At 34.2% G+C, this 15,842-nt stretch overlaps 1 protein-coding gene across 2 annotated transcripts in view; it reads right to left on the bottom strand.

Moving 5' to 3' along the window:
- Positions 1-8,587: 8,587 nt before the first annotated feature.
- Positions 8,588-15,842, bottom strand: part of LOC145292603 (F-box/WD repeat-containing protein 8-like) — a 33,373-nt gene continuing 26,118 nt past the window's right edge. For both annotated transcript variants that reach the window (XM_080138740.1, XM_080138741.1), the window contains exons 9-10: positions 13,046-13,276; positions 8,588-9,899 (exon numbers count right to left, since the gene is read on the bottom strand). In XM_080138740.1, coding sequence (XP_079994866.1) covers positions 9,339-9,899; positions 13,046-13,276 — 792 coding nt within the window. In that variant the 3' untranslated portion in view covers positions 8,588-9,338. The remainder of the gene's footprint in view (positions 9,900-13,045; positions 13,277-15,842) is intronic.

The following is a 15,842-nucleotide window of genomic DNA, read 5'->3' as shown; positions in this document are numbered from 1 at the left end:
AAGATTAAAATAAAAATATAACTCTACCAAACCTTTATAGCTAGAATCTTTCTCCCAATTTTTATCCAAATTTATTAGATGATTTGGATTCTGAAAAAATGTCTAAAATTTAAGGCTTAAGCTTAAAAAGTCTTAAGAAGAAATTGAAATTCAGGGACTCCCACTTAGTTGGTATCTGATGACTATGGATTAAATTTAATGCAAATCTGAAATATTTGAATACTTACTTTTTTCTTTGAAGCATATAGTTGTAAAACAATTTCCCCACTTTATTTTTTTTTTACTCAGATCTTTGGGTTATAGCGGTAGTCTACAAGATCTTTTAATCTGAATCGGTTGGGCAGTAGCAAGCAGACAAGGCAGTGTTGTATTGTATGTTCTTTTTCTCCACATTCGCAGATGATTCAGTTTTATAACCTCATCTAGTCCTAAAAACTTTTATTGTCCTATTCCCATTTTCAGATTGTTTTCTACTAGAGTCAGGCTGCTTCTGAACTGGGAAGAAGGAGCTCAGAAGGAGAAGTTACCATATCTAGGAGAGGGGCCATTTTCTAACCATCTGATCCACAGCTGTAGTTGCTCCCCGAAATATTGTTAGGGATTCGGCATGGCTAAGGAACTGTCATAAATGGCTGATAATGTTGAATTACACAATATAAGGTTATTTGCTTTTTAAAATTTTGTCTTTTTATTTAAAATTTCTGGTTTCTGTTTTATATGAATATCATGAGGTTTGTTTTGTGCCAGACACCCATAAGCAGCAAATAAGTTTCCTGAATTACTCTACTTTCCCCAGGCACAGGTTCAGTAGTGAACAAGATAAATAAAATATATTTTGCTGAATAGCACAAAGTTTTAAAATAAATTAAGTCAAAGATAAAAAACAATACAAAAGCTTTTGTCATTTGAAATAGATATATAGACACACTTTGGCTAAGCCCCTCCCCATCTCAGGAGTTATCACTGATAACTGATTTATGATGATAGTTATGGAAATTATATATATATTTTAATATTTATTTTTATGTATAGACACTGGTGTTTCATGCTGACAAAATCTTCAGAATAGAAAATGATAATTACATCCAATCAAAAGATTCAAAAATAGCAAAGTAACCAATCAACATAGGAAAAAAGGGAATTTAAATTTAAATCAGAGAGAGTTACTGTTTCATATATATCTATATATCTCTGAGAATGTGTGTAAGGACATTTCTCAACCTATATACTCAACAAATTTTTGATCTACAGACTTTAACTTTGGTATATACGGTATTCAGACATGTGGAAAACGTTTTAATCTATTTTCATCCTGAAAGAAGGGATGCTAAGGGGTCAAAATTGAAAAATTGGTATGTAGGGTCGTCAGATTTTTGTCTATTTGTCAACTGTTTCACGGATGCGCATGTGCGGCCACAAAACATGATGGCTTCTTTATGTTAAGAATATGTCGGTTTAGAAAACACTGTTTATAGGACGTGTCAAGCTAGTCTAACGGTTATCGTACTTGACTCACTGTCTTTAGGCTTTGGTTTCAATCTCAGCTTGAGTATTTTTGTTTTTTATCTACAAGAAGTAAACTGTTTAGAAAAAACAATACTCGCATGCACGTCTCAGTTTCTTTTCTTTTTTATTTATTCATTTTTTTTTTTTAAAGGAATTTAGCATTATGTTTAATACCTACGGTATTTCTGTTTTTAATAAATAAGAAGTCTGCATTAATACAAATATAATATTTATGCGTGTTTTACAACCGGGCAATGCTGGGTGGCCTGCTAGTTTACTTATAAAATATATTATGTATATATATTTTTTCAATGGTGCTTAATGCATGAGAAGAGCTTAGCAGTGTTATAAAAATATTCATATGGCTAGTTACACACAAAAGTTTGTTTTATTCTCAAAGGAAATCATCAGGCTAAATGGCTTATTTCCTTTGAGAAATGAAAATATTTATGTATGTATGTATGTATGTATGTATATATATTTTAAATCGTATGATGATTTTTACATATTATGACAATTTTAAGTTTGTACCACTAAAAAATTTGATTTATTGTGATTTTATTTTTTTTTTTAAATAAAAAATGAATTTCGCAAGAGACTAATTTAAAAAAAAAAAAAAAAATGGCCAGCATCTCCCCCTCCCTCTTCAAAAAAATAAGAACGATCTTCTCGTTTGTGCTGAAGATTTCATGGTAATTAAAATCAGACTCACCACCCAGGAGACTGCTGCTACTGCTGGTCCTTCAAAGCAGTACCATGGGTGAGGGTAGGGATTAGAAGCCTGTGGAACCATTTTAATTGAAGAGTGTCAGGTGGGAATGGGCCCACAGGCACCCTACTGTAAATGACAGTCTCAAATCTGCCTCATGAGGATGTGAATAAAAATTATCTTCAATATTCGCATGATTCTTCTTTTTTTTTTTTCCTCCGTGAAGTAAACCTAATACTTTGCCATAATTTCTTAATGCATGATTGCTTATCATTTAGAGAGAAATGCGTTTCAGTAGTTTCGGCATTGCTTTCAAACAACTTATTTTCACTTAAAACCACATATTTGATTGTAAAAAGAAAAAAAAAAAATAAGATTAAACATGAAAAAAAAAACAATAAATAATAAACGACTGTGCACGGGGACATTTTTCTTATTTTATATTGTGGTAACGGTATGGAGAGATGGTGAAATAAAGCAGCCATGGTTAGCATGTGCCCGCTGTGAGGAAACAGTAACCCGTAAACGTAGAACCATTTGAGTGCAAGGCAAGGGTGATTATGCAAATTTAGGCACTGTTGGAAGTTCAAAATGGCTGAATAAAGAGACATTTTGCTTGAGAGTTTTGTTTTAGACACCATGCGTTTTGTTAATGAAAAAAAGAACTGTTACTGCTTCATTTTTTTTTTTTTTTTACACTAAACAAGCCACACTACCACTTTGATGTAAAGGGCTACTATTTGAGACCAAATCTACAGTGACACTATGTAGGGAGTTGAGCAGCAAGCTGTCTTAACATTAAGCTTATGAAGAGAGAGACTAATTGTCTTAATTGTTATGACATTAAACTTATGTGAAAGGTAAACATGTTTATCACTTTTGAAAAGCTAGTGTGTGTTCTTTCATAACCCTAAATAATTTGCATGACTGAAATAGGAATTAATTACTTACATACGTCTTTCAACCACGTAAATTATAAATATATTTTCTACATTTGAAAAAGAAAAGTAATATAACTTAAAAAGCCTTTAAAGTTCAAAATATAGAATCGCTAAAAATAATAAAAAATATTGCAGGAACAAATTTTGGACATTGCTAAGTTTTTTAGTCCAACGAAAAAAATTATAACAGCAGAATCTAATAAGTCTTATTCATATCATTCAAACTACTGTTCTCATCTTGAGTGTTATACATGTAATGTTTCAGATTATATGACCTCTGACCTTCTTCAGATGCATCTTGTTAAACTTGGGAATGTTGCTGTTGAACTCATGAATCTGTAACGGAATGAAAGTAACAAGTTTTGTTCCGTCACGCATGGTTGGGTAGAAGTCCTGAGTAATCTGCAATTGTATTTTTGAGTGTCGCCCACACCTGAGGATTGAATTTATAACCTTCAGACGAATATAAGTAACATCTGAATTTTACTTAGTACTTTTTCTGCTATGCTACGGGCTCTTTTCTGCAAGGATTCCATTAAAAATTCCACGCAGATTCCCAGAGTTCAACAAGACACACCTGAAGGTCGGAGATTACATTGTGTGAAAAACACTTACAATGAAGAACAGTAGTCTGAATGTAAAATTCATTAAATAAATAAAAAACTTTTTAAAACCGAATATGGCTTTCAATATGCTATGTCAACATGAAATCCCCCCCCTCTCTTTCCCTATGTTAAGAATGGTTTTCTAATTAGAAAGCCATTCTTAACATAGAGAAGTGGGGAACACAGTGTTTGGAATTAATTGTTTGACAGTTTTAGCAGGTTATGAAAACGGCTAAAAGATGCTGTAGTGAAGACTGCGTTCCCTTGTTGTTTACATAATCTGCAGGAAGATACCGACACAAAGTTGCCAAAGATTGGACTTGGAAGTGACCATATTATAATCTGCTAGGAAGCAGCTGTGGTACTGTTCCACAGAAAGGAAGCTCTAGGAAAGAAGCTTTCCTCATGGAATTTTCGGTTAGTTTTAAGCACAGATAGAGTAAGGAAAACTGTTGGCAATGGTTGTAGTTAGACGAGTGTTGACTACAATAATATTTATTTGGTCATTTGCAATGAGAATATTGGAACTGCATTTGCATGTCAAGAGAATGAGTTAGTATCATCATTTGGGAATTACAAAATGAGAATGTGTCGGGAACAGCGGAGTTACTATCTTTAAAAGCATATCTGAGAAAATTGACCAAGTCCTATCTGCTTATCCTTCAGCTAACATTCACGTATGTGGAGACTTCAATGTTCACAACGTGGAATGGTTGACCCACTCAAACAAGACCGATGATGAGGGGGAGGTTCTGTCATGATTTCTCCATTGCTTATGACCTCACTCAGATTGTTCACGAACCCACTCATGTGCCCGACAATGGCGGCCAGTATGCGAGTCTACTAGACCTTTTTCTCACAACTTGCCCTGAACTATGTTCAGTTTCTGTTCTGTCTCCTTTTGGATCTTCCGACCACTCTGTTGTATCAATTAAGATAACAATGAAATGTAATAAGTCCCCAGACGTACCTCTCCATCATACAGTATATCGATACACTAAGGCTGACTGGAATAGTTTCCGTACATTTATATCGGATCTACCTCTGCGTTCCATGTTTAAAAAGGATGAGTCCTCTATAGTATCAGACCTGACGGAATGGTTAATCGTAGGTATAGACCGTTTCATACCCTCAAAAAAGTTCCAGCAAAAACCTAACAGCCAGCCATGGTTCTCTCCAGAATGCGCTGCTGCCATTGCACACAGAAATCACTTTTTCCACTGCTTCCAACGTAATAGATGTATGGAAACTGAAGCTGCTTTCACGACTGCCAGCAACCATTGTAAAAAAGTAATAAAGAATGCAAGAGAGTTGTATGCTCAGTCCATCAAGTCCAAAGTAGCTGAGCAGCAGCTTGGTTCCCACCAGTTTTCGTAAATAGCAAACAGAATCCTGAACAGAAGCGTGTGCTCTATCCCAACTATCATCAATGGACCTGAGGTAATCTCGTCAGCATCAGACAAAGCCAAACTCTTTGCCAAGAACTTTGCAGCTAATTCTACCCTTTGCGACCAAAGCCGCCAGCCCCCTATAGTTCCTCCTGTATCAGAAAACACGCTATGTGATATACATATATCTATATGTGATGTTGCCAAGCTAATCAAAAACCTTTATTCCAGTAAAGCAACAGGCCCTGACGGTATTCCAATTATAGTACTCAAAAAACTTCAACCAGAACTAGCGCCCATACTTACAAAACTGTTTAAACATTGTCTTAAGGAGAATAGCTTCCCATCACCCTGGAAAATCTCATCAGTATTCCTGTATTTAAGAATTCAGGTGATCGCTCATCCCCCTCTCAGTACAGGCCAATAATCTCCTGTGCGTCATGAGTAAGTTGCTGGAATCTGTGTTAAATACAGAAGTAATCAACCATCTAAACAAAAATAACCTTCTTAGTGACACTCAATATTGTTTCCGTTCTGCTAGATCTACAGCAGATGTGCTTACAGTTATATCTCATAGGATTAGCAAATCTCTCGACGGAGGCAACCTTTCTAGGGCAATTGCTCTTAACATATCAAAGGCCTTTGATAGGGGATGGCATAAAGGTTTACTTCACAAGATCTCCAGCTATGGTATAGCTGGAAATATCTTCTCAATTATTAAATCATTTCTTTCTGATAGGTTCATAAGAGTATTAGTTGAGGGGCAAAAATCAGAAGCTCACAGTATTAATGCTGGAGTCCCTCAGGGGTTCATCCTGGGCCCATCTATTCCTGATCTACATTAATGATCTTCCAAATCACATCCTTACATCATTTATAGACATTTATGCTGATGACACTACCATTTATGGTAGCACATCTAAGACAGTAAACGACCAAGTTCTCTCTGATTCTCTCTCCTCTGATCTTGAGCACGTGGTACAATGGGGAAAGGAGTGGTTGGTTACTTTTAATGCATCTAAAACCAAGCTTCTCTCTTTACATCATCAACACTCTGATCCACATCTGGCATCAATTGAAATGAATGGCTCGTCTTCAGGAGGCCTCAAGTTTTGACAAGCTTCTGGGCTTGACCGTTATTCCTGATCTTAAATGGAACACGTACATCAAATCTGTTGCCAAGGCCGCTGGAAAAATGGTGGTATCTTTCTCTCGAACCAGTAGATATCTCACTGCTGATGCAATTCTCTATCTATATAATGTCCGCTCTGTGTTACACCATCACACATGTTTGAGACTGATGAGTTAATTCTGAGCAATGGGCTCCCATTGTAAACCTGTGCAGCATGTTTTCATGGCGCATGTGAATGGCAGAAGGTGCAGTTGTTCGATGCTTGGTCAAGAAAGATGGGGGGGGGGGACACAGAGAACTGAAAATATCTCTGGCCAAAGTCAGACCACCCAAGAGATATTCTCTTTATTTGAAGAAAATAAGACCCTCAATTAGCTGGGATCAGTTTTGTGATAAAAACAATGCCCAGGGTTATATGAAAATAAGCTCCAGGAATGGAAACAGTCTTAGACCTTATCGTTAGTGAATGTTCTGTAGTTAACTTCGGGGAAAATGAACAGTGATCACCAACAAAGGGCCAGAACGAGTCAAGGGCGAAGAAATCTCAGTAGAATAAAAGGAGAGGCAGTAACAGCCAGCCCCCTTCCCCCTTTCCAGAAGTTGGAATTGAACGTTTGAAGCAGCTAATTAATTTTTGAAGAGTTATAAGAGTTTGGTCACAGAGTCTCTCTGGTTAGATTGGACCCTTGGCTAGAGGACTCTATAATGGGTCTTATGTGTATCAAACAAAGATCTGCAAGTCTGCCATTTGACCATGGTGAAGTGAGTGTCATTTATCTAAAATAATAAACATTTATTATTGTTTATAACTTGGAATTTGTGGTGTTTTGTTTGGAATGCAAATTCTTCATTGCAATGCTGACTGGATAGATTGATGGACGACCTTGACCTGGCACAATGAATGGGATGATCACGGCTAAAGAATACACATAGTGCATGTTTTTGTTTTATGAAAGATAAAGAAAGCAACAAATAAACTCTGTATAGAACAAAAAACATGTGAAAACAGTGAATGAAACACAACATATTTACAAAATTAGAAAGAATAAAAGTCGTTTATATTCATTGATTATTTACTCGTGTTTTTGTGTACATAAGTTGAGAAAGTTAAATTCTTTCCTTCGTGAGAAATGAGTCAATGTATGAAATATATGTATATACTAGTATTCATTCATGTATAGAATGCAAGAATGAAAACAGAGTTAATGAAACATCGTATTCACATATGTACAAAATAACAATTTATGATTACTTCTAATCTTTCATTTAAGTTGTTTTAACTCAGGCATAAAAAAAAATTTTGATCTTCAATAAGAACAGAAGACTATGTACAGCTTAGCTACAATATGCTGAAAGAAAAGAATATTTTAAAAATTGTATTTTCCTGATAAATACTCTTATATGGATCGAAAATTGAAATAAATAAATATGCTTATTTTAAAAAAAAACATTTTGACTGGTTTCTGAACCATTATAAATTTTTTCAAATTTAAAACAGTGGAAATAGTTTTACAGCTTCTGTGTTAATTGTTCATTTGTAAGTTTAGAAAGTTGTGTCGATTTCCTTTGTTTGTGGATGCAAAAAAGAAATATGTCAATATACAAGATGTGTACACTTGCCTGCATTCATTTTGCCAGTATGTTTGTATGCATCTGGCATCGTATGTAAGTTGATAGTAGTTTTTGTTCCTTTTCTCCATTGTGCATTGATTGCTTGATATTGCTGCCCTGACTCCTGATTGCCTGTGCTCATTTCTTTTAATGGTTCATAGAATCCCTGATGGCTGACTTGTTTATGACTAAACCAAAATGCATTCTGGTGGATTCAATTGCATAATTAAATAATTTTTTTTAAATAGAATTTTTAAAAAATTCGTTTTAATACTTAACACTATTGCATTTTGTGGATTTCAATAAATATTCAATTAATAGTAAATAAAAAATATTGTATAAGTTATTTTGTTGTATTTCTGCTTTTTTTAAAAAAAACGACAACACTGATATATAAAAATATAACACTATATCTTTATTATCAGTGACGATTATGGATAGTGGGTTGTTAGGAGAGAGATGTACACATGGGAATTCAATGGGTTGATACTTCTCGGCCAAAATCGTCAACCAACAGCGATATACATTTTGGTTGTTATAAGTATCTGTGGCCGCCTAAAATACCCCCATTGGAATGGTGTTGTCACTGTAATCACACTCCAAGGGTATTTTATTTGGCTTGTCGTTTCACTGGATCAACGTGAATTTGATTACACCCGTGTAACCTTTTGCCGACAATGACCTTTCAAACATCATTTTTTTTGACAATTGATCAAATTAGTTACTTCTTCACGTAGGTTTATAATTTTTTTTTCAAATGACCTTTTGGTATATTTGATAGTTATTATTGTTCTTACAGATGCAAGGTTTTGTCAAAGCGATCTCTTGGTACACACAGCCTAGGTATTAACAAGATGTCAGGTTCGTAATTTTTAATTCAACTGATTCAACATTTGATAATACAAGTGCTTTTGTACAAAATTATTTCTTGGCACACATGGCCCAAATATCCAACAATGCAGAGATGATAAACACATGGTATTTATCTCTCTCCAACCACATGGGGACGTTACACAAAGTTGGAAGGTGAGAAAATGTGGCAGCACTCCAGGAGGAGGAACAATCTGGCCCTGTAAAAATAAGTTTGAGTAGCCCAGTTAGCATTCCTTAGTGGGGGTGCCTTAGATAACAAGCAATAAACTTGCTCCCCTCAAAAGTCGGGAGGTAATGCCTGGGAGGATGGACCGCCTAAGGCTATCAAGAACATTTGCATCAGTCCAACAACTAAAAGGCCACCGAAATGACTCAGTTTCTGTCAGACATAAAAAGTTTCATCTAAATGTTAAAAAGATATGTACACAGAGAGGCGCATGAGAAGTTTCACCCAAAGGTTGACAGGTACTTCACCCAAAGGTTGACAGATACTTCACCGTCTAGCATGATGGAGTTGGAACAAATGTCTGATTACAAAACAAGGAGATTCATACAAATCTGTGATTGCGCTGATCACTGTATCAGATCATACGGCATTGTGAGTTTTATATTATAATCGTAACCGTGCGGATGATTATATTGAGATTGGCAAATGTCCAGTAAATTATCTCGTCGACTATTGTCACACAAGAAGTCATACACTTGCAATGTACCTCGGTCATTGCGGTGAGCAAATGAATCAAATTCATCGAGTTGAGCAAATTTGTTCTCGGGAATATTGCCAATGATCAACCGTCGCTCATTGTAAGAGCATAGTCGGACTGGGTGCCGGCTGCGGACTTCCCAGAGTCTGGAAACCATGCGTTGATCCCAGACGTTGACGATTCCATCTTCACATCCGGAAACGATTTTCCATTCATCCATCTGTAAAGCTGAGATCTTTTGGTTGTGGCCGGCGAATGTGGCTGCTGGTTGGGGATGCCGGGAATCATATAGGCGCACTTTACGATCAGCGCAACCCGTGGCAATTGTAAATGGTGTAGTGACCCCCCCTTGATCGATGCAAGTGATGTACCAGGTATGGCCGTCAAGGGTGTTCACCAGTTTACCAGTAAAAAGGTCATATAGTTTTAACTGGAAAAAAAAGAAAATATTCATAAAATGAAATATTAAAATGCTTCTTTTTGTTTCTTAGATTAAACAAACACAAATACAGAGTAACTGATCAAGTATCTAAATTTAATATGTGGCATAGTCTCTAAATTTGAACGATGATAGCATCATTGGGTATTGCCAAGAACCATACTGACATTTAATATAAATTGTGGGGTTTGCTTTACATACAATAGAGAGAGGTACGAAAAAGTGATAAAGAAATAAATATATAACAGATAAATGTTACCAAACGCAAGGTAAGTTACTTTTCTACCTGCTTAGATAGATTTTTGGTGTTTTAACTAATTTTAAAGTGTATTTTAAGTTTGAAATGCAAGTAATGTTGAGCACTTAAGTTAAAATGAAAACAAAGATAGCACCATGAAGCTTTCTTTCCCTTGGAGTCCCGAGAATTGGTCAAAACTTTGAAAATATAAAAGTAATGAAAGAAATCCACCCAATAAATATGTAATTTATTCAGTGGATTTCTGTCAGTACTTTTATTTTTTTTAAATTTGATGTGCTGTAGCTGCGTTTTGGAGAAACAGCAAGAGTTCCACAGGGGAGGTAATTCCCTTAAAATCTTAAGTACAATTATACCCCTTGCAGAGACGTATTTCTTTATTTTTGAAAAAGATTGAACATTTCTTTCCGGATATTTTCAAAGGAATGAATGAAAATAATTTTATGGTGCTTGTCCAGAATTCCCCTGACATAAAAAGTAAAAATAAAGAAAATCTGCAGGATGTATGTACACGTGATGGAAAAAAATTGCATAAATTGATCAGGTAGTTTTATTTTTACAAAGAAAATCATTTTTAATCAAATTTAAGTTTTTCCAATCCCATGTTAAGAATAGCTTTCTAAAATCTTGCCAGTTTGAATTATTTAGAATTATCTCCATTGGCATTGTGAGACAGTTACTCTTCAGTTAGTCATGAAATTTAATTTTCTTATTTAAAAATAAAACTACTTGATCAATTTAGGAGAATTTCTTGGAATATAATTTTTTTTTTCTGTCACAGGTACAGATTTTTTTTATTTTTGTATTTTTTTAATTCTGAACGAGTATAGTTTTTTTATATTCAGACTTTATTGATTCTGATTGACGGGAATATTTATTTTTTAATTTTTGACATTCAATAGTTTGATGCCATTTAATAGGTCATCCCATTGTTTCTGTCTGAATTTTAATTCTCTGAGATTTAATGGTAAATAGGAATATCTAAAAAAAAAATATGTAAAGTGGTTGAGTCGAAAGCTCTCTTTTCATTAGCTACTATACCAAGATATAGGGTAAGGTGCCAATACTGTACCAGGATTACACTTTACCAGGATTACACTTAATTCTCATCTTGAGCGTTTAGCAAAATAGCATCCAGTACAATTTTTTGACTCTTTGGTATTACTCGACTGAGAATTGAACACTGTTCTCCTGACCCATTAGCAAACACTCTAACGATTATGCCAAATGAGAATAAAACTAAATAATGTATAGATATCATATAATGCATATATATATATATATATATATATATATATATATAATGTCTCAATACATACATACATTTGGATGCATTTAACTTCATTAATTTTTATTGAAAGAAATTTAGTATAAAAAATTTGATACAGTTCTCGTGATACTTTTGTAGCACATTTTTAAACAAGAAGACAATAACGATTTTAATGTTATTTTACTCATTGAACTAAATGCGAATCCAATTAATTAACTATGAGTTGCTTCTGGACTTATCTTCATGAAGGGAATTTGGTGTCATAGCATCACTATTCCTCAAGAATTTACTTAGGTAAATTTTTAGTTGCAATTGAATCTAACTTTCTCTTCGAATATCCTCAAATATCATAATAATCAACTAACTGTCTACTTTTCATAGGGTGTTCTAGCTGCCTCTAAGATCATCTTCATCAATACTGTATTATATAAACAATTTCACATGGAAAACTGTCTATATTCTTCGATTTAAATCTATACTACTAATACTACTACTACTACTACTAATAATAATAATAATAATAATAATACTAATAATAATAATACTACTACTACTAATACTACTACTAATAATAATAATAATACAGGGAACCACGAAAACCAAAAATAAAGTTAACTATACCCCCGCCTCCTAAAAATTGGTGGCATCTACATTGGATGGTGTCTGACCAAAAAGTTGTGAAGGGTTTGGGAGGAGCAAGAAGAGAGAGAGAGAGAGAGAGAACTAAGCAAACCTCCACTAGGCAAGTATGGAGAGCACTGGGGGCTTTGGGGAGGCTTTTTGTCACCCAAAAGCCACTAAGAAATCAAAGGTAAGTGGCTGTTGTGATAATGCGAAGTCATCTGTACTGGTTATTGAGAGAGGTGGAGAGCACTGAAAATCTGGGGAGACTTGTTGTCACTCAGACTCCAGGAAACACCACAGGTTATTGTCAGTGAGTGACTGCTGGTTATGGCCTGTGTGAGAACTTTTAATGAATGAATGAATAATAATAATAATCCTCTATGGTGGTTATTAGAAATTGACTTTCAAACTAATCTATCTCTGACCAGGTCTTTCTTGAAATATGACCGATTTTCTTTGGAAGTCATTTCCTTAGGTCAGGCAAGATGTTTTATAAGCCAGCTGCTCTTGCTGATGCCAACCCAGTGGAGTGATGGGGACTAGTACTTCTATTGAGACATCATCTGTAAGTGATTACCTAGCAAGATTAAAGAGTACTCCACTTGTCAATATGAAGTATTTTTTTTGTTTAAAAATCGAATAAACATTACTTACTTAGCAATAATAAACTTTTGAAGTTAAGTGCAAATATGATTTGCCAGGTGCAATAACTTATTAAGTATGATTGAAGTCAACTTGGGAAATAAATTGCTGGTTAATTATGTAGCATAAAAAAGAATGAAATTTAGGATTTATATACCTATCAATAAGTGGAAATATATCAATTGTCCTTTTGCATCAAAAGAAAAGAATTGTATAACTATCTCCCCCCACCCCACCTCACCCGACACACACAATCCACCCCAGGGTTGATATAACATCAATACTTTTTTTGAAATCCTAAAATTCCCCTCTCAGAGAGAAGTATCCCTAAATTGAGAAACCTACCTCAAATAATCCTGTGTAACTGCTGAGTCCAACAGCCATTTGTTTGTCAGATGAAATCTCTACGCAGGTAACAGGGGAACCATACATGTTGTGAATTTCCGATAAGTGACTAGGAGGAGCACCCTCTTTATTCACGTGGTGTACCGAAACTGTGTAGTTTGTGGCAATAACTAGTTGGCAATCCAAGATTTGGTGAACGGAAGAATCTGGAATAACTTTCACTGAAGAAATCTGTTGACAAGAGAAAGATATTAGGAATATTCATTTGATTTATCTGTTTTGTTAGGTATCTCTTATTTCAATGAAGTATCTCATTTCAAAGCAGAAACAAAATGTTTATATATATATATATATATATATATATAGTAGAAATGGTAATTAATAAAAACCTGAAGAAAGGTCTCAATACTGTTGTAGAGCAAATATGCGTTTTATTTTTTTATTACCGTTTTTTTTTTCTGTTCAGTTACATTTTTATTTCAGCTACACGACCGTTTTTTGGCCATTATGTAGTCTCCTCAGACTTTACATAACGTTCGTTTATGGTGGATCACCATAAACAAACTTTTCTGTAAAGTCTGAGAAGGCTACATAATGGCCAAAAAACGGTCGTGTAGCTGAAACAAAAATGTAACTGAACAGAAAAAAAAAAACGGTAATAAAAATAAAACGTATATATATATATATTTATGAGGTAATATATTTTATTCAATTATATTTCACCTTTTATACCAATCCTTTAATGTTTGACATAACTACAGAGCATAACAAAATAAATGACAAAAGTCTATATTCCATATTTCAAGATGCTGACCATCTTACTGTTTATTCCTTCAAGTAAGTTGACATGCGCAATTCTTGATGGCACCTGTTTCATAGCATAAAATCATTCATTTAATTATTGAATTTATTTTGCCCTTAAATCATCAGAAGAAAAAGCATTTAGCAATTTTAGAAGAAAACAAAGGCATATGGGCATGATTACAAAATCCAAAAATTGGGAGATAAGTTTTTATTTTATTATGCTGTTGTATAGTAAGGTTTCATATTAAAGAGATATGACGGGGAATTCATATTGGGACAATACATATAACAGATATAACAACAGTGATGACAAGGAAAGAGACATTTATACAGTTCTGGGATGCTTGGGACTTCATATATATACTGGCTGGAGATGTATACAAGTTCTGAACACAGAGGAGGGGAGATACATAATCTTGTAAGGGTTACACAATGTTCATTACAAGATGTTTAACACATTACCTTTTGAATGTTGAAAGATGACACTTGACAACAGTTACAAAAACACAATTGATTATTCTTTATTCATTGGACCGATCGAATGCTGATAACGTCAGGAATTCAAATTTGGGATCTACATAGTTTAATGTTCTTCCTTTCGCTTTCAAAGGACTGACTCCAACTCAACCTAACTCAACTGCTCTCGACTCTACTCTTCTGCTGACTCCCAGACTAACTAACTCTAGCTCCTATATTGAGAATCCCCCTTCATCTATGACGTCAGAAGTGTGTTTCCCAAACGTGACCAATTCACGTGGCTATGCATGTTTTTCCAAACACACTTTTAACAACAAAAGAATTCTCAACATATAATTCTAACCTATTTTTTTAACAATATATTTTTAATTTGTATTGTTCATTCTTTAGCTGACATTTTTAATATTCAGTTTTCTAAAAGAATGAACAATCAATTCTTTCTACGATATAAACAATATCTAACTATTCTAACAGAATTTAACAATAGACTAAATTCTAACATTCAAATTCTTAACCTTGCTTAAAAGGTTCGAGTCTCGGCTTATCCTAATCTCATTTTCACCTATCTAATACTCTTTCTTATTTACATGGAAAGGGGACAGCCTTTCCCTGTAACAATGCCATCCTTGAAGTTTCGAGTAAAGTCACCAAATTTAAACTCCCATATTTAACTGATTGGTCTGTACTGGGAAGCACAGATGACTGATCTCCAAAATTTTAAAATTTTGGAGATCAGTAGCAAGCCGGCAAAGTCAGCAAGTTTACATTTCTGAAATTTTAGATGAGGATTAATAATTCGTATTATTTGAATTATTCAGACTATTGTTCTCATCTTGAGTGTTATTTTCACAATCTTTCGGATCAAATTCAGGAATCTTTCAGAAATCAGCATGGAATTTCAGATAGAACCCTTTGTTTAATCCACGAAGGTAGCATGCTCTTGTTCCGTCAGCCATAACTTAAGTAATTCACAATTGTATTCTGAGTATTGCCCACACTGATGATTGAACCTTCAACATCCAGAAGAGTATTAGTTAAAATTTAATTTCTCTAAGTACTTTATTTGTTACGCCTTGGAACCTTGCAGAAATTCCTTGCAGATTCCAGAGTTTAACATAAAGATTCCAAAGTTTGACATAAAGATTCCAAAATTTGACATAAAGATTCCAAAGTTTAACATAAAGATTCCAAAATTTGACATAAAGATTCCAAAGTTTGACATAAAGATTCCAAAGTTTAACATAAAGATTCCAAAGTTTGACATAAAGATTCCAAAGTTTGACATAAAGATTCCAAAGTTTAACATAAAGATTCCAAAATTTGACATAAAGATTCCAAAATTTGACATAAAGATTCCAAAGTTTAACATAAAGATTCCAAAGTTTGACATAAAGATTCCAAAGTTTGACATAAAGATTCCAAAATTTGACATATAGATTCCAAAGTTTAACATAAAGATTCCAAAGTTTGACATAAAGATTCCAAAGTTTGACATAAAAATTTTGTGCATTTTATC

This window comes from Euprymna scolopes, chromosome 2 (assembly GCF_053919585.1).
Source record: "Euprymna scolopes isolate OS-2025 chromosome 2, ASM5391958v1, whole genome shotgun sequence".
Lineage (NCBI taxonomy): Eukaryota > Metazoa > Mollusca > Cephalopoda > Sepiida > Sepiolidae > Euprymna > Euprymna scolopes.
Note: the sequence above shows the minus strand (reverse complement) of the source record. Positions and strands in the feature narration are given on the sequence as shown.